This window comes from Podarcis filfolensis (genome assembly GCF_964270895.1).
Source record: "Podarcis filfolensis genome assembly, chromosome: 9".
NCBI classification, from domain to species: domain Eukaryota; kingdom Metazoa; phylum Chordata; class Lepidosauria; order Squamata; family Lacertidae; genus Podarcis; species Podarcis filfolensis.
In genome coordinates, this window is record NC_139610.1 from 17,215,273 (window position 1) to 17,236,271 (window position 20,999).

Genomic DNA, 20,999 nt, shown 5'->3' on the forward strand with positions numbered 1-20,999 from the left:
TTCGCAGTGATCCCTCTTGCTGTTCTGGCTTCTGAGATTCAGAATATTTTTTTTCTTGTTTTCCTCCTCCAAAAACTAAACGCGTCTTGTGGTCTGGTGCGTCTTATAGAGCGAAAAATGCGGTACTTGTGGAGTATCTGTGTGTTTCCCTGTCACTTTCCTAACCACAAAAAGTCGATTATTATTTTTTAAGTGTATTTTTTGTTCTGCGGCAACAGAGCACCTTAATCCATCTTAATTCACAAATTTCCTGGTTATACCCTTGAATCCCTTCCCCAAAATACTGACAATCTGGAAGCGCCTTCAGATTCCACTTCTATTGTCATTTCAAGCTCCCCAGTAATTTAGCTTTAATTGCTTTGAACAATGGTTTTCAGCTTAAAATCTTAGCACTTTAAATTATTTCAGTTTGACTTTTCCAGAAGACAAAGAGGCACTTTTCAGAAATCCTTGCGAATTCAACTTTTATGTATTCACTGTGTTGTTTAATAGTGCCTTTTAAAATGTAAGTAGATAGGTAAGTAGATTTAGTAGTTATTAGCTTTGGCTGTTTAAGTCAGAAGTACCTGCTTCCCATTACTTGCCATTTTCCCAACTAACCAAAAGTCTGTGATTTTAAGCGGCAGACAGAAATTCAAATGGCGCCAGGTTGCAGGGGGTAGGTAAAAATACAGTGGCGTGGTTTAAAGCAAGCTATGGGGCTTATGGGAACAAGCAATGTGCTAACGCACAGTGCTTAAAAGTTCCCACAGCACCCACTTTCTCTGCTACCAAAACAAACCAGAGGATGGCTTCCATGTCATTTGAGCTCAGGCGCATGGCTTGCTTCCTCCAAACATACCTGTCAGTTGCTCGAGAGTAACCAGGCAGGACTCTGACCTGTTTTTTACAGGCTTTATTTCGGTGCAAACTATTTACAGTGAAGAGCATCAAAAGTTCATGTCTGGCTCAATCGCTAGCAGAATCCGGGAGTGGTCTGTTCTTGAACCTCCCCCAACATAAAAGTTTCATCACCCCCAGCCTTTGCCGCCCCTCCTTGCGCCTCAAACTACTGCGCATGACGGGCAATGGCAGGGGTGTGCTTCCCGCCTCTCTGGCTTGCTCAGTCGCGGTGTTAAGGCTCTTTCTAGCATCCTCTGGTTCCTGCCCCTCTTCTCCACTGGAGGTGGGGCTTTCCTCCTCGCTGGAAGAGGAACTGGTTCGCAAGATTTCCAGAGGCTCCCTGTAACACAACTCCCCCTCTGTCTCTCGCCTCTGAGCCGATGGCAGTTCCCTGACAATACCACAGATGGTAAGCAAGGTTTGTTCGTAGCTTACCACCTGTGGTTTGGAGAAAACAAAGCATGATCCCAGGTTTGGACAGCATGACAATCATCTTCTAGCCTGTTTCATCTGTGATGTAGCAGAACTAGAAGAGGAGCACTGTGGGAGCTTTAGAGAAGTGTGGGAATTTCAGTGTGGGAACTTCATCACACAGCTTGTTCGTTTTAAGCCATGGTTTGTTTTAAATTATTATCTAGTGTGATGTGACCTAGTATTGAAGGTGCGCGAGAGAATCACCAGTTACCTACCTTCGTTATGTAGAAAAATTGTCCTGTAAAGCTTCCCTTCTTGGTCTCTTCTTACCACACGCAAGCAGCCCAATTGCTATTTACAACACTGCTTTAAACGATAGCAACAGTCTGTTATTAAATTTTATTGATACATCTTTACTGCAGGGAGGGAGGAGGACCAACAACCAAAGAGAAGCAAAGTAGCAGCACACTCACGTTGTGCCATGGTTTGTTCATTCTAGCCATGGTTTAGTTTAGCATAATGTGCAAACCAGGCCTGTATCTGTCAGTTTGCATGAACATGATGCCGAGTTCCCCAAAAAATAGACCAGAGGAAATTGTACTTCATCCAGCAGAGCTTTACTTGCTACTGAAGGCAAATGAGCATAATGGTCACAAATCCAATACATTCAGGATTGCAACAATCCAGTGGTACCTCAGGTTAAGTACTTAATTCATTCCAGAGGTCCGTACTTAACCTGAAATTGTTCTTAACCTGAAGCACCATTTTAGCTAATGGGGCCTCCTGCTGCTGCCGCACCGCTGGAGCACAATTTCTGTTCTCATCCTGAAGCAAAGTTCTTAACCTGAAGCACTATTTCTGGGTTATCGGAATCTGTAACCTGAAGCATATGTAACCCGAGGTACCACTGTACAGTGGACACTCGGGTTGCGAATGTGATCCATGCGAGATGCACGTTTGCAACCCGCAGCGCATGCGCAAGGTGAAATTTAGCACTTCTGCACATGTGTGACCCCCGAAACCCGGAAGTAACCCGTTCTGGTACTTCCGGGTTTCGGTGGGTCCATAACTTGAAAAAACACAACCTGAAGCGTCTGTAACCCGAGGTATAACTGCACTTATAATAAGACTAAACCTTAACACTATAGCATACAGAACAGAACACCACAAAGCGTTTTTTCCTCCCCAATGGGCAACAGTATCTTCATAGCAAGCAAGACTTGCACAAACTAGGTAACTCAGACATCCTTTAATATGTCTTTAGCTTTGTTACTAAACTCTACTTTGTCTTGCACATCCACAGGGCCTTTTGGGAGAAAAATATGGAAGCATCCGAATCCCAGGAGAAGTGGAAGCATCTGAATTTGAAATGATTCTGGATGCTGCTATCGAGGCAAAGCTGGAAACAAAGATTTTGGAAGAGTGGTATTGCAGAGACGAGAACTCCGTGCCACCGATGTATTACCTCAAACCAAAATTTGAAATGCCAAGGAACAATCCCAACATGGTAAATCGCCTTCCTGAAATGTATTGGTTTTCATTTGTTTCATAGTCATTGGATGTCATAGTTGACTATAGTTAACAATTTACCACAGTTATGGAGATGACCTCTGCTTTACTTATTCCCCGGTGTGAGCAGGAGGAACAAACTGCATGGCTTAGTATTGCTTCCAAACTAGGGATCGTCTATTTTGCTCCAAACAATTCACAATGTGTGAAGCAAGGTGAAATATACTCAGAATCGAGAGTGGATTTCATGCTCTTTATTCAGCTCATAGTGGTGAGGAGGAATGGAAGTTCCCCCACAATATCTGCTTTATATAGATTATTTACACAATGGGCTGCACGTGATTGGCTAATTCCGGAATTCTCCTGTAGGCCAATCAGGTTGTGGATTCACTTCCACCTGGAGCTGGATTGGGTGGCTCCTGCGGACCAATCATACTGCTGCATTGTTCTAGGACCAATCAGACTGCTGCATTCTGAATCCTATTGTTCTAAGACCAATCAAACTGCTGCATTTTGGATCCTATTCAACTCAGTACATAACACAAGGTTTGGCCTATGACTTAGCAATCATATTTTTTTTCATAGAATCATAGAATTGTGGAGTTGGAAGGGACCAGGAGGTTTGCCGTGTTATGCGAACTCTGCAAATCTCTTCAAGAATCTGTTGGAATTGTAGGAGTGCAAGGAAACTAGAGGTCTCTAACAGAACTCGCAACATCCTACAGTTCTCAGGTTTTCATTGAGAAAGTTGTGGCAGTTACCGTATTTGTCGCTCTATAGGACACACTTTTTCCCCTCCAAAAATGAAGGGGAAATGTGTGTGCATCCTATGGAGCGAATGCAGGCTCCTTGGCTTCAGCGATAGCAATGCGAAGCCTCGGAAGCGCAGAGGGAGAGCTCCCCCTGTGTTTCGGAGGCTTCGCGTTGCTTTTGCTGAAGCCCCCGGAGCGCAGAACTGCTGCTGTGCTCCGGGGGCTTCAGGCAGCTATCCACAAGCCTTCAGAGTGAATTCCCCCACCTCATAGAAAAGCCCGCAGGAGCCGCGCAGCCTTTAAAGAGCGTGCCGCTCTTGGGGGCTTTTCCCCAAGGAGGGAGAAGGGACTGACTGGCTGAGTCAGTCCCTTCTCCCTCCTGTGGGCTTTTGCGGGAGATGGGGGAATTCCCCCACCTCCCGCAAAAGCAGGGAGAAGGTCTGGGAGAAGCGCACAGGCTGCGTGCAGCCTGTCCGCTGCTCCCAGAGCTGGGGGGGGGGAATCATATTTTTTTCCTTGATTTCCCCTCTGAAAACTAGGTGCGCCCTATGGTCAGGTGCGCCTATGGAGCGAAAAATACGGCAAATTGGTAAACTTACTGTGTAGACTTATGCTTAAACAGACCTCTCAAAGGCCCTTCTGTTATCACGATCTAGCTTCTATTACTGTTACATCTCCATCTTATTCCTCCATCTGTTTCTGCATCGGTTCGCTGGCCAGGAGCTGTGAGTGCAGTTCAACAGCCCAAGTCAGACCACCCTTGAATAAAAAGTTCAAACACTGCACTGGTTTGAAGAGATAGGGAGACATTCATACCTAGCGGCTGTTGAGCAAAATAAATCGTTGATTGCAATCCAGCTCTCAGCTGGCAAGAGTCCATAGCACACACAGAAACATGCACACCATCCCGGGGTTGGCATTCTTCCTGGCACTCAGCAGAGCAGCCAACGTTTCATGAGAATGAATTATCCTCTTATTCAGCTACAGAGTCAAGATACATTTGTAAAGCAGAACGGGATCCCTCCCTAAAGTTGTCCACAGCTCCTAGCAGAGTTGAAATCTGTAAACTAATAGGTTCAAAGGGCGATAACACTGTGCCAAACTAAATCCCCTTGAACTTCAAACTGATTTCAAACTTGTTCAGTTGTTAGACAAAGACAAAAGCAGCTTTCTTTTATATTTTTTTCGTTTTATCCATGAATGACTGTATTGAAACAAGAGTTAACCTGGTTAAGTTTGATTAATACGGAGATGTCAGGCTTTTGAGCTGCTCAGCGGCGCCAAGTATAGGGGGTGGAGGAGGCTTCAGTTCCCCCAATATTTTGGGGCAGAGAGCAGCAGCACCTCAATATTTAGGGGGCCACCACCCACCAGACGCCCCAGCTTCCACCTGGCAGCCCAGGAGCCAGGTGGTGGCTGGGACAAACAAGCACAGAGGTTGCCCTCTGCCACAATCATCTGGGTGGCATCACATGACGCATCATGTGCCATGTCATGTGACACGTCACCTGACCGCACCCCCTCAATGTGGGGGGCAAGTTGGCGCCCCTGGAGCTGCTACAGGAGATTTAAGGTCTGAAACAGAAGCCCAGTACACGGAGGCCTCTGATTCTTTTTCAGGCATAGAGAGTACAGGGATGCTGCACAATTTATGAATTGGACTCCTTGATATAACAACTAGGATTACGATTTTTATATCTTTTATGGGGGGGTCATATTTGACCTCCTGACCTGAGGTTCCCCACATCTGTTATTTTGGACTTATAAATTTTGTTGCTTTAAAAAAAGAAGAAGAATGTTACAGCTATGTTTGTTACTGGTTTTTTATCCAGATGTTTTATTCTTTTTCACATTTCTTAAGTTTGCTGAAATTGTGCATTACTTTGCAATCCCCCTTGAAGTCTGTGCTGAATATAGATGTATTTTGAATAACACTGTATGACATTAGATACATAAACTAGCCAGATATAAGGGTTTTTATGCAATGTTGATTTTAATGTGCGAGATAGAAGACTGGGTTTTCACTCCTTCCATTAAAACAGTGTTATTGTGCAATTTTATGATAATACGTGGTAGTAATTTATTGTGTGCTGTTAAGCCTCACACACCTATCACTCTCTAATCATAAGTCTTGCTCAAATTTGCATGTACATAACTCGGTTTCTGTACATTGATTGATCTATGTGTGCAGCAGAATAGATAGGGCCACTTCAAACCCAAAGTGGCTGAGGGAGAAATTTGCATTGCTTTTCTGAAAACAGAAAACTCCCACAGCAGGGAATGGGCTAACCTAGAACATTTCCCCCTGCTTTGTTAGCCTTTATTTTCTGTAATTTTTTAATGTGAGAGAGTCTTCAATGTGTGTGGACAGAAGTGGGACTGTTACCCCTTTCACCTCATGCTGAGCTAGAATTCTGAACTGGAAGTGTGTGTAGACTCAGCTTTGATAAACAGCAGCTAAATGTATGAACTGACTCCATTGAAATGCACTGCATATCAGGTGACATGAAGTAGCATGAAAGTTCTGCCTGAAATATTATATCACAGTTCTCTCTAGAGTATCTGATACCCAATTATAACATTCAGTTTGTCACTTGATGTTGCAGTAATCTTGTTAGGGATATGGATGTACAGACCAGCTCTGTAATGAGACTTTCCTTATTTTCAGTAGGTGTTATACTCCTCATTACCTATCCTTCATGGTGTAAGCCCCATCTATTCCAGGCATTCCTGGAAATAAGGAAAAATGAGAAATGTCTGACTATGGGGGAACTTCGTCTTTGCTATGTTATTTTAGCTATTGTTGCCTGATCTCTTAAATGCAACCCTGGTGGTTGGTGAAGAAATCGATGCTGGCATCTACATCTTTAATTAACTATTTGTTTTTGTTGTTGTTTTAAAGATGGAAGCATCTTCGAACCCTGTCAGTGACAGCAAATGGCAGGAGATATCAGAAGAGATTAAGATGATGATTAAGACAGCTGTGAAGATGCTTTATGAAAAGGGGAAAATGAAACACAGTCAAGCAAAGAGATATCTTTCCTCTGGTAAACATTGAATTCAGGCATGCAGGGTACAGATGGCCATACATATATTTCTGTGATCAGCCAAGTACATGCAAAAAAGGAAACATTTTCCTTTTATTTTGATTGTAATAGGTAAAGGTAAAGGGACCCCTGACCATTAGGTCCAGTCGTGGCCAACTCTGGGGTTGCGGCGCTCATCTCGCTTTATTGGCCGAGGGAGCCGGCGTACAGCTTCCGGGTCATGTGGCCAGCATGACTAAGCCACTTCTGGCGAACCAGAGCAGCACACAGAAACGCTGCTTACCTTCCCACCGGAGCGCTACCTATTTATCTACTTGCACTTTGATGTGCTTTCAAACTGCTAGGTTGGCAGGGACCGAGCAACAGGAGCTCACCCCGTCACAGGGATTCGAACCGCTGACCTTCTGATCAGCAAGTCTTAGGCTCTGTGGTTTAACCCACAGCGCCACCCGTGTCCCTTGACTGTAATAATTGTGTGTAGTTATTAATTGACTATGACCATGCCTAGCTTCTGTCTCTTGGTCATGGCGCTGAGCGACCAAGAGACAGAGAAGGCAATGCAGAGAATACAAAGTGCATCGATTCCTCCCTTGTGGAACCTTGTCACCAGCAACAGAATATAAGGGAAGGGTTGGAGGAAGCTTAGGTGGTCTGCTTCAGTGTTGAATGCGACCGAGCACTTTTCATTCTGTTTTGCTGGGACTTTAGATTTCCTCTTTGCTCTTTTGTTCCCCTCCCAGCTATCGAAGATGAATTTGATTTCGCCTTAGGAAAACAAACTCCAGCTTTCCTGAAGAAGTGCGTTTGCTACATTCGGAAGATTGCAAACATAGAACGTTTTGTTAAAGTTCCCGAGATGGAGAAATACATGGACGTGTTTCATACGGGCGGAAAGTTTCTGCGGGACCCGGAAGCGCTGGAGAAACTCATCAAACTCAGGGATGAATTTGTTCCTACCATTGTTGCTTCATCGAATTTGAGAGTCTACACCTCTGTCACTCATTGCGACATCAAACATGGTTACACCCAAGAAGTGGAGAACCACTATATTGAAGGGCTTGGCAAACAGTTCTATGAAGACATGGTGGATATAATCCAGGCAACCGTGCAACAGAATTTTGACATAGAGACAGACTGGCTGTATGATGAAGTCCTTCAACATTCCTCACTATGTAGAACCTACTCGTCATTCTATGAGTACAGATGTGATGCTAGGAATATTATGCACAAATACATTCTACCTAGGAAAATGGGCCACATTAACCCTCTTGTCATATATGGAGGACCATGCACTGGAAAAACATTTTTATTAGCGGAAGTGGCAAAGAAGGTAAAACACACGCAAACACCTATGTGTATTTATTTTGCTGCTGTAAATTTAACAGCAAAAATACTATGTTTTAATTTGTGTACATCTATAAACCCATATTTTTATGACAAGCTATCATTATAGATGCTCCTAAAGACTCCCACTGTGTTTCCTATTCTTAGAGCAGATTGGTACAAAAATTGCAGCTGCATAAATTCGTCAATTTCCTATGCGTCTTTTTCCTATGCTCTGAAGTTCTGAGGGTGGGTGGATTATTTTAGTGACCACATTCTTCATTTTGCTAAAAAATAAAAGTATGTTTTGTAAAGACATATTTGCTTTCTTTACATCTTTTTGAAGAAGGGGTACATTTCATCCCATATATAATATCCAGCAGTTTGGCAAATTGCCCTTCTTTTAATACTATTCTTTCTGCACCAAGAAACCCCTGAGTATGTGCTCATCTGGCACAGAAAATTCTTGAGCGTGTTCTAGGACCCCCAGTCAGTTCACATAAAGTAATATGCTGGCTTCTTATGCCTTAACATTGTGAACTGAACGTTTACCTAGGAATATCCAACTGTCCACCATGGCTTTCATTGAAATTGTTTTTCAGGAAAACCTATGGGCCATTATTTTTCTCATCACTGAGAAACCCCCCTGATTTTCTATTGCAGGCATTAAAATTGCTGGCATGCTGTGATCCATCAATTTCTTGTGAGGGAGATGCATGTATAGACTTCCTCCGCTGTTGAACTGAGTACCTGCTCAGGCCACAGCAGATAAGAAAAAATAAAATCCAGCTAGGCAGCCATACACTCACTTCATTAAATGTGCAAGAATTACACTTCCATTGCAAACAGTATTGCTCTTGAATTGTTAGCAGCACATTTAATGACTTGCCATATGCAACAGTGATAGAAGACTGGTTCCCATGCAACATTTGTCACTGTGGACAGGCTCCTGAAATCATTCTGGTGGAATGGTTAGCATTGGGGGCAGGTAGTGTTTCAGGGAAAATATATAGGTAAAAACATAATGTTTTTATCTGTATTGTATCTTTAGATTTATTGTTGTTTAATTCTAAATGGTTTTATTTCTTCTTATGAGCCACCCTAAGGGGTTTGGGGTTTTTTTTGCCACAGGGCAACCTATAAATACTGTTAAGAAGTACCGTATTTTTTGCTCTATAAGACTCACTTTTCCCCTCCTAAAAAGTAAGGGGAAATGTGTGTGCGTCTTATGGAGCAAATGCAGGCTGCGCAGCTATCCCAGAAGCCAGAACAGCAAGAGGGATTGCTGCTTTCACTGCGCAGCGATCCCTCTTGCTGTTCTGGCTTCTGAGATTCAGAATAGTTTTTTTCTTGTTTTCCTCCTCTAAAAACTAGGTGCGTCTTGTGGTCTGGTGCGTCTTATAGAGCGAAAAATACAGTAAATGCTAGTCAATTGTGTGGTGGAAGTAGCACCACAAAGTGATTTTCCTTCTCAGCTTTCCTGACCTAAAATAACCTTGCACAATATAGTAAAGTCGAGGCTTTATGGAAATCATTTTGTAGCACATAAGGATATTTTTCCCATTTTTTATAATGTGAAATTTGAGGAAGGTGAATCTTCCACCCCAGAAATAACCACATACCTTAACTCTAATGTTCTACCACCACTTGGTTATCTTTCCTAAAAATTATATATATCTGCATGAGTAAATGGATCCAACCCACTATTTTCAACATGACTACTTCAGTAGGATCCATGTAGAACCTGCCATTCAGTGAAGCCCTAAGGTCCTGCTTAGTTGCTACAATTTACACTGGCCAAACATGAATTCATACAAAGGTCTTGTATAGAATGTCCAGAAAAAATTAATACATCTCTGACTTTCCCATTTATTAAAAAGAGAATAAAAGAGAAAGCCACATGATGTAATTAATTAGCAATAGCGACCTGCAGACTTATACAATAATCCTTGCAATATTGCGGTCGCTCATTTGAGTATCACAGAATAGAATAATAATCGGGTTTGCAGTCTCCAGCACCCAACTTTGTTCACCTGCTCAGTGGGCCAGCCAAATGGTGGGTTATGGCTTCCAAAGTTATCGGTAGGGAAAGTAAGAAGGTGCTGACAAGGTTGAAGTACTAGGGACAGAGCCATGACACGCTTGGTAGTTAGCTGTGTAGCATCTACTTCCATAGTAGAGTGGAAAACCCCAACACAGACTTACAGCATACCTTGAATCAAAAGTAAGTCCTTCTAAATTCACTGAGGCCCACTCCCAGGCAAATAGGGTTAGGATTGCAACCTAAGGGTGGAGCGTTTCCACAGCCATCGTTCACTCCAGACACTGAGGTCCTGCTCTGAGAGCTTTCTGGCGGTTCCCTCACTGTGAGAAGTGAGGTTACGGAACCAGGCAGAGGGCCTTCTCAGTAGTGGCGCCTGCCCTGTGGAACACCCTCCCACCAGATGTCAAGGAAATAAATAACTAGCTGACTTTTAGAAGACATCTGAAGGCAGCCCTGTTTAGGGAAGTTTTTAATGTTTGAAGTTTTATTCTGTTTTTAGTCCTCTGTTGGGAGCCGCCCAGAGTGACTGGGGAAACCCAGCCAGATGGGCGGGGTGTAAATAATAAAATTAGTAGTAGTAGTAGCCAACTAAGTCATACTCAGAACAGATCCATTTGAATCAATGGGCTTAAGTTAGTCATTGACTTCACTGGATGAATATGATTTAGTTGGATATTACCCTTCAATCTGTACTACTTTATATTTGTTCATAAAACAGAGTGGACCTGCTTTATGTCTGTCACATTTTTATTGTTCTTTCTTTATTGTTTGATTTGCATTAGCTCTGCTAGTCCACATATTAATCTATTTATACTTCTGCATTTGTAGGCTCATGCTTGGCTAAAGGAAGAAATGGGACCAGAATCTGACCCTGTGGTAGTTATAAGGTTTTTGGGATCCACAGAGATGAGTACAGATCTTAGGAACCTCCTTCAAAGTATTTGTGAGCAGTTAGCAATTAACTACCGATGCCTCGTACAAAGCTACCCCAAAAAAATCCACGACCTTCGGGACTTGTTTATAAACCTTTTGAATGAGTCTTCATTTCATAGACCTCTGGTTCTGATATTCGATGCTCTAGAGCAGCTTTCGGATAACGATGATGCTAGAAAGTTATGGTGGCTCCCTGTTCATCTGCCCCGTTCGGTCCGAATCATTTTGTCAACACTGCCGAACAAACATGGAATACTGCAAAAACTGAGGTGCCTTATACACGACGATGATAACTATATTGAATTGACTCCTAGGGACAGGAAGATGTGTAGTCAAGTTCTCAAGCAGCAGCTGCTCCAAGTCAAGAGAAAAGTAACATCAGGCCAACAAATTTATGTCAACGAAGCTTTTTCCAAATGCACACTGCCCATGTTTGTAAATCTAACCTTCCGAGAAGTCCGAAACTGGAGATCTCACAAGGATGTTGATGAGTCTTCTCTCTGTGTTACTGTTCACGATAGCATAGAGCAGATGTTCTGGTCTCTAGAGACCAGCTGTGGGCCAAGGCTTTTGTCACGAGCCCTTGGCTACATCACCATGGCAAAATCTGGTCTGAGTGAAATGGAACTGGAAGACATTTTAGCACTTGACAACACAGTTATGTTTGAATTAAATGAAAGCATCAGGCAACACAACCCTCTGAGGGTACCTTACATCTACATTGCAAAGCTGAAAGAAGGACTAACGGGATACCTGATAGAAAGGCAAGTAAAAAACGTTACGCTACTAGTTTGGGCAAACAGGCACCTGCAACTTATAGCCCAAAAGATGTATCTTCACAACGAAGAAGACGTTCACGAAATGCATACCGTGATGGCAGAGTATTTTCTGGGTGTTTGGTCAGGAGGCAGAAGGAAATCTCTTTACAGTGAAGATCAATATCTGAATGGTTGCCTTGACAGCGACAGCCGGAGCATGAATGATGACGAGAGGCACATCATGGACCAGACAAATTTCGATAGGCAGTCACCTGATCAGCCTTGGGTATTCCAGTGCAACCCTTTGGAGCCTGACATCTTTTTTGTCAACCACAGGAAAATGACAGAGCTTCTGCACCACCTCACACGATGTGGGAAAACAGATGACATGTTGTACGGTGTCATTATGAACTTCAGTTGGCTGTACACCATGATCAAAATTGGGCAGTTTGACAAAGCCCTCTCTGATGTGGAGTTGGCCTATAACTACTCACAAGAAAAAGAGCTGAAGTTCCTTGCAACCACGCTCCGTGCTATAAAATACAAAGTGATGAAATACCCAGGGACTCTCTCCGCTGAATTGCAACAGAGGCTTCTCCCAGTTGCGAGCTCCTTGCCGAAACTGAGGCAGCTTCTTCTGGAATGTGACAAAGATGGCCCTAAATATTGCTCCATTGTTCCATTGCATTCCTCTATGGATGTGACTTACAGCCCCGAGAGATTGCCTTTGTCCTCCAGTTGCACTCAAGTGACAGAAATCCTGCCCACTTTTAATCCAAATACGGTCATTGTGGCTCTAGAAAACGGCTCCATCAGTACCTGGGATGTGGAGACCCGCCAGCTACTGAGGCAAATTACAACAGCTCAGTCAGTGATATTGGGCATGAAGCTTACAAGTGATGAAAAATACCTTGTGGTGGCCACAACAAAGAACACGCTCTTGATTTATGACAACCTAAATTCCTGCCTTCTGTCTGAGGTAGAGATTAAGGGATCAAAACACGGTGGGATTGGTGTAGGTTCTAGTTTTATAAATGGATTTACGTTGTCAGTAAACCATGCACTGTCTTGGCTGGAAGCTAGCAAAGATGTTACGGTGATCGATCTACTTTATGGCTGGCCACTTTATCAGTTCCATTGCTGGTATGAAGTGACTTGTGTCCAGTGTTCCCCAGATGGAATGTATGCTTTCTGCGGACAGTACTTGAATACAGCGTCTATATTCCATTTAGGTAGCGGGGACAAGCTGGCCACTGTGACCTCTGAGTTTTCCGGTGGCTTTGTCAAGTTCCTTCTTGTCCTAGATACAGCTCAAGAAATGGTGATGGTGGACAGCGAAGGTGGTCTTTCGATTTGGAACACGGAGGATGTCGCCAACCCCCAGCTAACAGATGACTTTGATTGCAAGAGAGGGGACAGTGACTTTGTCAGCTTTGAACTGGCTGAAGATCAAAGTGCAATTTTAATATGTAAGGCCCTCAATATAGAACTTCTTGACACAGCCATGTGGAAAATAGTTGAAAAGTTTAGAGCGAAACATAACGAGCGATTTGTATCAGCTGTACTGTCCAAAAATGGTGACTGTATTGTTGCTTCCATTGAAAATACCTCTGCCATTTTTGTTTGGAGGAGAGACACGGGGCAGTGCATGGCCAGCTTACAGGAAATCTCAGGAAACATAGTCAGATTAATTAAATCCAACCATCATAACATGCTGCTATCCTTATCTACCAGTGGTGTCCTTTCTGTATGGGATATAGATATCATAACTGCTATGTCCAACATTGACAAAACAGGCAAGCCAATTCAAAGATTGGTATTGTCTGCTCGGGGTGAAGTGATTTATACACTCGATGGGTCTGAAACTATACATAAGTGGAATTTTGGCACGGGGTTCATTGAAGCTGTATTTAAGCATGAAAGCATTGTTGAAAACTGTGTGCTGACTTCCACTGGTGATCTGATGATTACTTCTGATGATAAATGCAGCCAGTATGTATGGCACACTGGTTCGGGTGAAAATCTGTTCCGTATCAACGGACAAAAGATATGTCAGCTCTTGATAACACACAACGATCAGTTTGTCGTCTCCCTCTGTGAGCAAAACGCATCAAGAGTTTGGAGACTAGCAACAGGCCACAGAGTTTGCAATATTCTTGTAGCCTTACAGAATGCATTTATAACTACCGCTAACACATTTGTAGTTGGAATGACAAAAAATAAAGTCTTGGCAGTGAGTTTGTGGACAGGGAGTATAACCAAGAAGTTCTGTTGCGATGATGGCATTGCCATCGTCGATATTAAACTGATCCCAGATTGCCCCGATATTGTAGTCTTCATAACATCTACTGAAACTGTAAACATCTGGAGTCTTACTGAAGAAGTAATTTGTAGACGTGTGCAACTGCCCAACACTTTCTTGAAGACTTTGGAAGATTTTGAAATATCACCCAATGGAAAACTGGGCATCATATCCCGCGGCGATGAGAATATCAACGTCCTTGATCTTCACAGTGGCAAACTTCGCGTTGTCCATGCTTCCGGTATCATCTGGAGGCAGAAGCTGTCTCGGGATGGCCGCTACCTTGTATACATTTGTTTTCGCACTGGTGAAGAGGATGATGATAATGGTGCAATCTCTATCTTGATTGTAATGAGACTAGCAGATGGCAAAAACATTGGTGCTTGTTCCCTTTACAAAACACCAACTTTCCTTGCTCTTTCCCAGAGGCATTTGAACATCATTGTAGGTTTTGATGATGGAAGCATAGGCACTTATACTGTAGTGGATCGAGTGGATGCAGCGCTGAAAATTAAAATTGCTACTTCAAATAGCCGACAGATTTTCAGCAATGCAACACAAGTGATTAGACCGAAGTGTCACAATTATAATTTCAAGGTGACGGCAGACTGTATATGGAGGGAGTCTACAGAGGTGTTTGCAAGGGACAGTCCTATCACGGTGACAGACCCCGAGGCAGGTGAGGCAACTCCAACCAAAAAACACAACTATTGCTATGACAAAGTGTGCTCTGCCATAGATTGCAGGAGCCACGGGTTCACCCCTGACAATTGATCATAAATTAATAAGAAACTAGTTCAACAAATCTCTGCTTCTCCCATTTATATTTTACTACCAACAAATCAGGAAAGAGCAAATTTAAAGCAAGTTTAATTAGTGGCTGCAGAGTTTAGAAAAAAATGTTCAGATATAAGGCTTCCTGCAATGCCTTGAGTGAAAATTTCTAGCAATATCATTTATTATGCCAACCTAAAATGTTGGAGGAAGAAAATGTTGTAAAGCTTTCTAACAAGAAATGAAACTACATTTCATATTGGAATGAGGTGGTTCAAAAAATTTTAAATCCAGGTGGGCATAAGCCTAAATCTCTGGCTACTTCGAATTACTATCATGTGCAAAAAAAAAAAAAAAAAAGAATTTTATCCTTCTGATGGTGCAAATGACAATGTCACATGTCAGTCCGGATGCATTCTGTAAGCTTTTGAAATAGTAGCTATTTGTATTATGGGGGGAAATGGGGGCAAGCACAGTTCAGTCAGTAAACAGAACTCCAGGGTCTTGCTGATTTCATTCGGGTCAAATGCTTCATAGCAATTGCTCGCACTAAAATCAGTGAGACTTCACTTTGCTTGGATTGCGCCCATTGTACAGAAAGAACAGAGAAGCTGAGCATTGTGTCCAGTACTAGTAATACACACAGTAAACCCATTAAAACTAATGGACGTAGGTCCATTAATTTCAGTGGGTCTGCTCTGAGTACAACTTTGGTTGGCTACAACCCTGATAACCTACAGATCAAAAATAGGCACATGTAACACAACAAATCAGTCATAATAACAAACTGAAAGTTACAAAATTTCTACGTTTGGACTTCTATTCAAGTTTTTCTATTACAAATCATAGGAACTGCTAGATCATGTAAGAAAGGAACTTTACTCCTGAAATTGTGTTGTTTTCTGTCTCTTTCACACTGTATTTTAGTACTGTGTATAAAATAACATTTTCAACGAAAAAGGGCATTAAGAGTCAAACCCACCCACCCTGTTCCATTATATCTTTTGCTGTCAAAAAAAATGGTATCATTAGTTCTGTTGTCCCAAATACTCCTTGCAGAAGTCTGAACAGGAAGCATTCAGAAATGCTGTGTGTGTCGCTCTTGATTCTCGTAGTGTTTGCCTTACTATCATTCCTGTTCTTCCCTGTGTGAAACACAGATCAGATGACCAAATACTCTGGGACTCACATTGCGCTTCTGTATGTGCTGGGGGGGGGGCGAGATTCTGGCTGCCCCAAAGGGGTCTTTCCTGTTCGACTTTCTAATGAATTTCTTACTTCTATATAGAGTATTTATGCCTCTTCACTTCCTGCTGTAGGACTGTTCATGGCCTTTTTATAGAACTTTATCAATTTCAAGGCAGAAGTTGTGGGGATTCCCTTCTTTTTTTCTGATTGCTTGGCTCACTCAGTTGAACCCAGAAATGAGCTACATACATTCTGACGCCCCAATCCACAGCTCTATTAAGGGGAAAGTACCGTATTTTTTGCTCTATAAGACTCACTTTTTCCCTCCTAAAAAGTAAGGGGAAATGTGTGTGTGTCTTATGGAGCGAATGCAGGCTGCGCAGCTATCCCAGAAGCCAGAACAGCAAGAGGCATTGCTGCTTTCGCTGCACAGCGATCCCTCTTGTTCTGACTTCTGAGATTCAGAATATTTTTTTTCTTGTTTTCCTCCTCCAAAAACTAGGTGCGTCTTATGGTCTGGTACATCTTATAGAGCGAAAAATACAGTGCTTGGAAGGTAGTGGCCAATTTTTCACACTTCTTATGGGAGATGCAAACTACATGAGCTGCCTAAGCCTGAATGGCTTGTGTATGTGCTTGTGTGAGAGAGTGGGGGCCTCATCGAGGCCTAATCACAGCTCATATGTATTTTAAAGTGTGAGAGCTAAATAGCACACGCATGAGCCATTCCTGCCAGGCAGCATTTTGTAGTAGAATATCCATCTCTAAATATCAAATAACCCAGCCCTGGGTGTTGAGTCCCACATTTGTGTCAAAACAAAAAAAAATTTTCCTTCCAGTAGCACCTTAAAGACCAACTAAGTTAGTTCTTGGTGTGAGCTTTCGTGTGCATGCACACTTCTTCAGATACACTGAAGAACTTTCGTGCATGCACACGAAAGCTCACACCAAGAACTAACTTAGTTGGTCTTTAAGGTGCTACTGGAAGGAAAAAAAAATTTTGTTTTGACTATGGCAGACCAACACGGCTACCTATCTGTAACATTTGTGTCACTAATTGACTACAACCACAGATTCATCACAGGCAGACCATTTGTGTCTCCCACTCAACGACAACTCAGACTCAGTATTTTTCAATCCAGATACTTCACACATTCCACCGAGATTCATCAAGTGCTGAATTGTCAAGTGACGCGGGGTCAGACAGTGTACATGCAAGTGAGAACCAGCCCAACGATTTTGCTGCAAGTGCTTATATGATAAGCAATAACACCAGCACAATGTTCAGCAAACTGAAACACAGAGTTAGCATTACAGGGGCATTGAGTTGGTGTAAGCAGCAGATCAATGGAGCCAAGAATTTAGGATCAGGGTGTCTGTTGTAGGCAGTTTAATGGAGCTGTGGAATGGTGAGAGGTTTGTTTTCCTTACTGCTTATCTTAAATGTGGCATGTCCTTGGCACACGTTTCAAAGGATGTGAATGAAACTGATTTGCTTGTATTCTTAGATGTTGAAAATTGAACTCTGGCACTACTCGAGAGTAGGGTACCTGTTTGTTTAGGCTGGAGTCTGCCCTAATTACATATAAAGTGGCTTGATTTTTTCATTTATTAAAAAAGGGAAAAGGTTTCAGGAGTGGAGGTGCTAAACCTTTGCTCCCAACAACTATTTCTCCAGTGTCAATTCTTTCCCTTAACTGGGCTCTTAATGCCAGTCAAGATACAAACACCTTTGGCAAAAGAGGTTAACTATAGGTGCATCCCCAATAATATGCCCGTTGGCTTTAAAATTTGGACACACGCAAGCCACGCTTTATGCATGTTTGGGACAGACCCGAGTTGAAACAGATGGGTCTGCCACTATCACTTCTGTTTTGAGTCTTAGTGACCAAATTTCCAGGAAACAAATCCCTAAACTAGGGAATAACTACAGTGTGTGACTATTCTATGTAAAAGCCAATCTAGTGTATATATATATATATATATATCAAGTGACTTGAATGATTTTCCTAACTTGTTTGCAACCAATAGATCATATTGAATGTTTTTATGTAAACTTTGTATCGTTGGGGAAGAACTACCCAATCAGAGATTTATATTTTCATAAATGTTAAATTTAGTTAAATTTTGTTACAGAGTTGTTTAAATTAGAAATCTATTGCTGTCTTCAAACAATATACAGTCTTGTGTATGCATTGTTTGTATGAATAAATATAAACTACATAATGAAACTAGGGCGCGATTTCTACCTTGTTTATTTCGCAAAAGCAAATTTCCTCCTGGTGTCGGTCCAGATGAGTAGCACAGTGCAAATGGAATTTCAAAGTTCTCTGCCGGTGCCCCACAGCTTTGCTGACCAGTGGCAATGAGCAGTAATCATCACTTAGTCTGAATAAAATCCCATTCCCAAGGCTTTGTAACTTGCTAAAATCATGGTAAGGCGTGAAATCAAATGGAAGGATTTTCAGAGAGCTGAGGAGCACAGTTCCCAATGATACTCATTGAGTTCTGTAAGACAGAGAGCTACAGCTGGTTAGATTGTAGATGGAGGAGGTACACTTGCTCCTCTTAAAAACCTGGAACACTGATTCAAGGTTAAGGTGAAGCTAAGCCCCCGCCTCATGGACTATACAACTTTTATTCTTCCTGATCTAGCTACATTACTTTTCCGAGATAAATTAATGGCCGCCAGTTCCTCCTATAGAAAAAAAAGTACTTCACTTAAGGACTGCAGTGGAAGGATGAATCTGCCCACTGAGTATTACACTACAGTGGTACCTCTGGATGCGAACGGGATCTGGTCCAGAGCCCCTTCACATCCAGAAGCAAACGCAACCTGCGTCTGCGCGTGCATAGGTCACAATTCACCACTTCTGCACATGCGCATGATGTCATTTTGACTGTATGCGCGAGCAGTGAAACTCTGAAGTAATGCGCTCCGTAACTTCTGGGTCGCCACAGCACACAACCCGAAAATACTTATCCCAAAGCTACTTCAACCCGAGGTATGACTGTAAAATGATCAGCTGTTCCCTGATAAAGATCTCTCTGGAAATCATATATACCTGGCTGGACATGTTGCAAATATAATAGCAATACATGGTTTTTGTACAGCGAGCCTTTTCCTTAACTTTTCAAAGCATTTCACATATGCGGTCACGAAAATACCCTGTAAGAAGAAGAAGAGTTTGGAAGAGTTTGGATTTGATATCCCGCCTTTCACTCCCCTTCAGGAGTCTCAAAGCGGCTAACATTCTCCTTTCCCTTCCTCCCCCACAACAAACACACTGTGAGGTGAGTGAGGCTGAGAGACTTCAGAGAAGTGTGACTGGCCCAAGGTCACCCAGCAGCTGCATGTGGAGGAGCGGAGACGCGAACCCGGTTCCCCAGATTACGTGACTACCGCTCTTAACCACTACACCACACTGGCTCTAAAAGAAAGCCTTGTTCTGTTGTGCCCATATTAGCAACAGCTAGTTGTGACTTGGGGGTGTTAGGGGAGAGTTAGTACCTCTGGTGGGGGACACATCGTGCTTCTGGGGTAGTTAGTCCACCTTGGGTCTGCACCTTGCAGTCAGATCTCACCTGTGGCTCCTAGAAGGTGTCGGTGTACAACAGTGGCCACAACACGGGAACAGTTTCAACTGGTTGGCCAAACCAGGTGAGGGTAGCCGATGGGTCTCAAACCCTCAATGAGTTACAGGCTTCCTCTGCATGCAAAGACAGGCTCCAACAGATTGAACAGACGTGGCCAATAGTGGGTCCAACAGTCAAGAAGGTGGTTTCTGCACATGGTGTAGAGGGAAGTGAGGGGCAGATGGGGCTCATCAACCTGGGAAGGTAGCCCTTCTTGGAAAAGGAAAACGCTGGTCCTAAACTTCTGCTACCTTGTGGTATATCTTCAGGAGAAGGAAAGACTTCTTGTTGTTTAGTCGTTTAGTTGTGTCCGACTCTTCGTGGCCCCATGGACCAGAGCACGCCAGGCACTCCTGTCTTCCACTGCCTCCCGCAATTTGGTCAAACTCATGCTGGTAGCTTCGAGAACACTGTCCCACCATCTCGTCCTCTGTCGTCCCCTTCTCCTTGTGCCCTCCATCTTTCCCAACATCAGGGTCTTTTCCAGGGAGTCTTCTCTTCTCATGAGGTCGCCAAAGTATTGGAGCCTCAGCTTCAGGATCTGTCCTTCCAGTGAGCACTCAGGGCTGATTTCCTTAAGAATGGAGAGGTTTGATCTTCATGCAGTCCATGGGACTCTCAAGAGTCTCCTCCAGCACCATAATTCAAAAGCATCAATTATTCGGTGATCGGCCTTCTTTACGGTCCAGCTCTCACTTCCATATATCACTACTGGGAAAGCTATAGCTTTAACTATACGGGCCTTTGTTGGCAAGGTGATGTCTCTGCTTTTTAAGATGCTGTCTAGGTTTGTCATTGCTGAAGGAAAGACTACACAGATCCAGAGTGGAGTCCCTAAGACCGTTGGATAGTGTCTTGTTTGTATTCCTCCTTGTAGGCCAAGAGGTCTTGTCATCTGGGCAACCCAGGACCCCCATAGACACTGCCCAGGCTTGCACCCTGGAGATAGCACTTCAGTGCTGCCAACACAGAGGTTTGACTTCACCCCCGGAGGCGCACTCCATTGTCTTTTGAGACAGACGGATGCCAACAACATGTGGTGGCTTGGCTAAGGCCACCAGAGAATTGATGTGAACTTCGCAACTCGCAAATGGAACCACTGCAAACGTTCCTGGACTACAGATTGCAAAACGGTGGGTTGCAGTAGAGAAATGGGTCTTGGTAGACTTAAGCCCAGGCTGACAGCAATGCTTAGCAGGAGGGAAAGCAGAAGAAATTGTGGGGAAGTCACATGTCAAGAGTTCTACTGCCATGAGATATAGTGAAGATGTGGGTCACACCAAGCAGAGGCAAGAAGCTTGCCCTCCACCTTTGGAATGCATTTGCTATTGTGGCCACAATAATAATTTCGTTCTCCAATTCGTATGGAGGGTTTGGGATTAATAATTTTGGAGGAAAGGTAAACAGCTGTATATTGCAGCTAGATGGCGCAGTTGA

At 43.2% G+C, this 20,999-nt stretch overlaps 1 protein-coding gene across 2 annotated transcripts in view; it reads left to right on the forward strand.

The window, feature by feature from the left end:
* NWD2 (NACHT and WD repeat domain containing 2) overlaps positions 1–16,208 on the forward strand; it is a 57,899-nt gene extending 41,691 nt beyond the window's left edge. For both annotated transcript variants that reach the window (XM_083630046.1, XM_083630045.1), the window contains exons 4-7: positions 2,600–2,803; positions 6,460–6,604; positions 7,345–7,934; positions 10,800–16,208. In XM_083630046.1, coding sequence (XP_083486172.1) covers positions 2,666–2,803; positions 6,460–6,604; positions 7,345–7,934; positions 10,800–14,738 — 4,812 coding nt within the window. In that variant the 5' untranslated portion in view covers positions 2,600–2,665 and the 3' untranslated portion in view covers positions 14,739–16,208. The remainder of the gene's footprint in view (positions 1–2,599; positions 2,804–6,459; positions 6,605–7,344; positions 7,935–10,799) is intronic.
* The last annotated feature ends 4,791 nt before the right edge of the window (positions 16,209–20,999 follow it).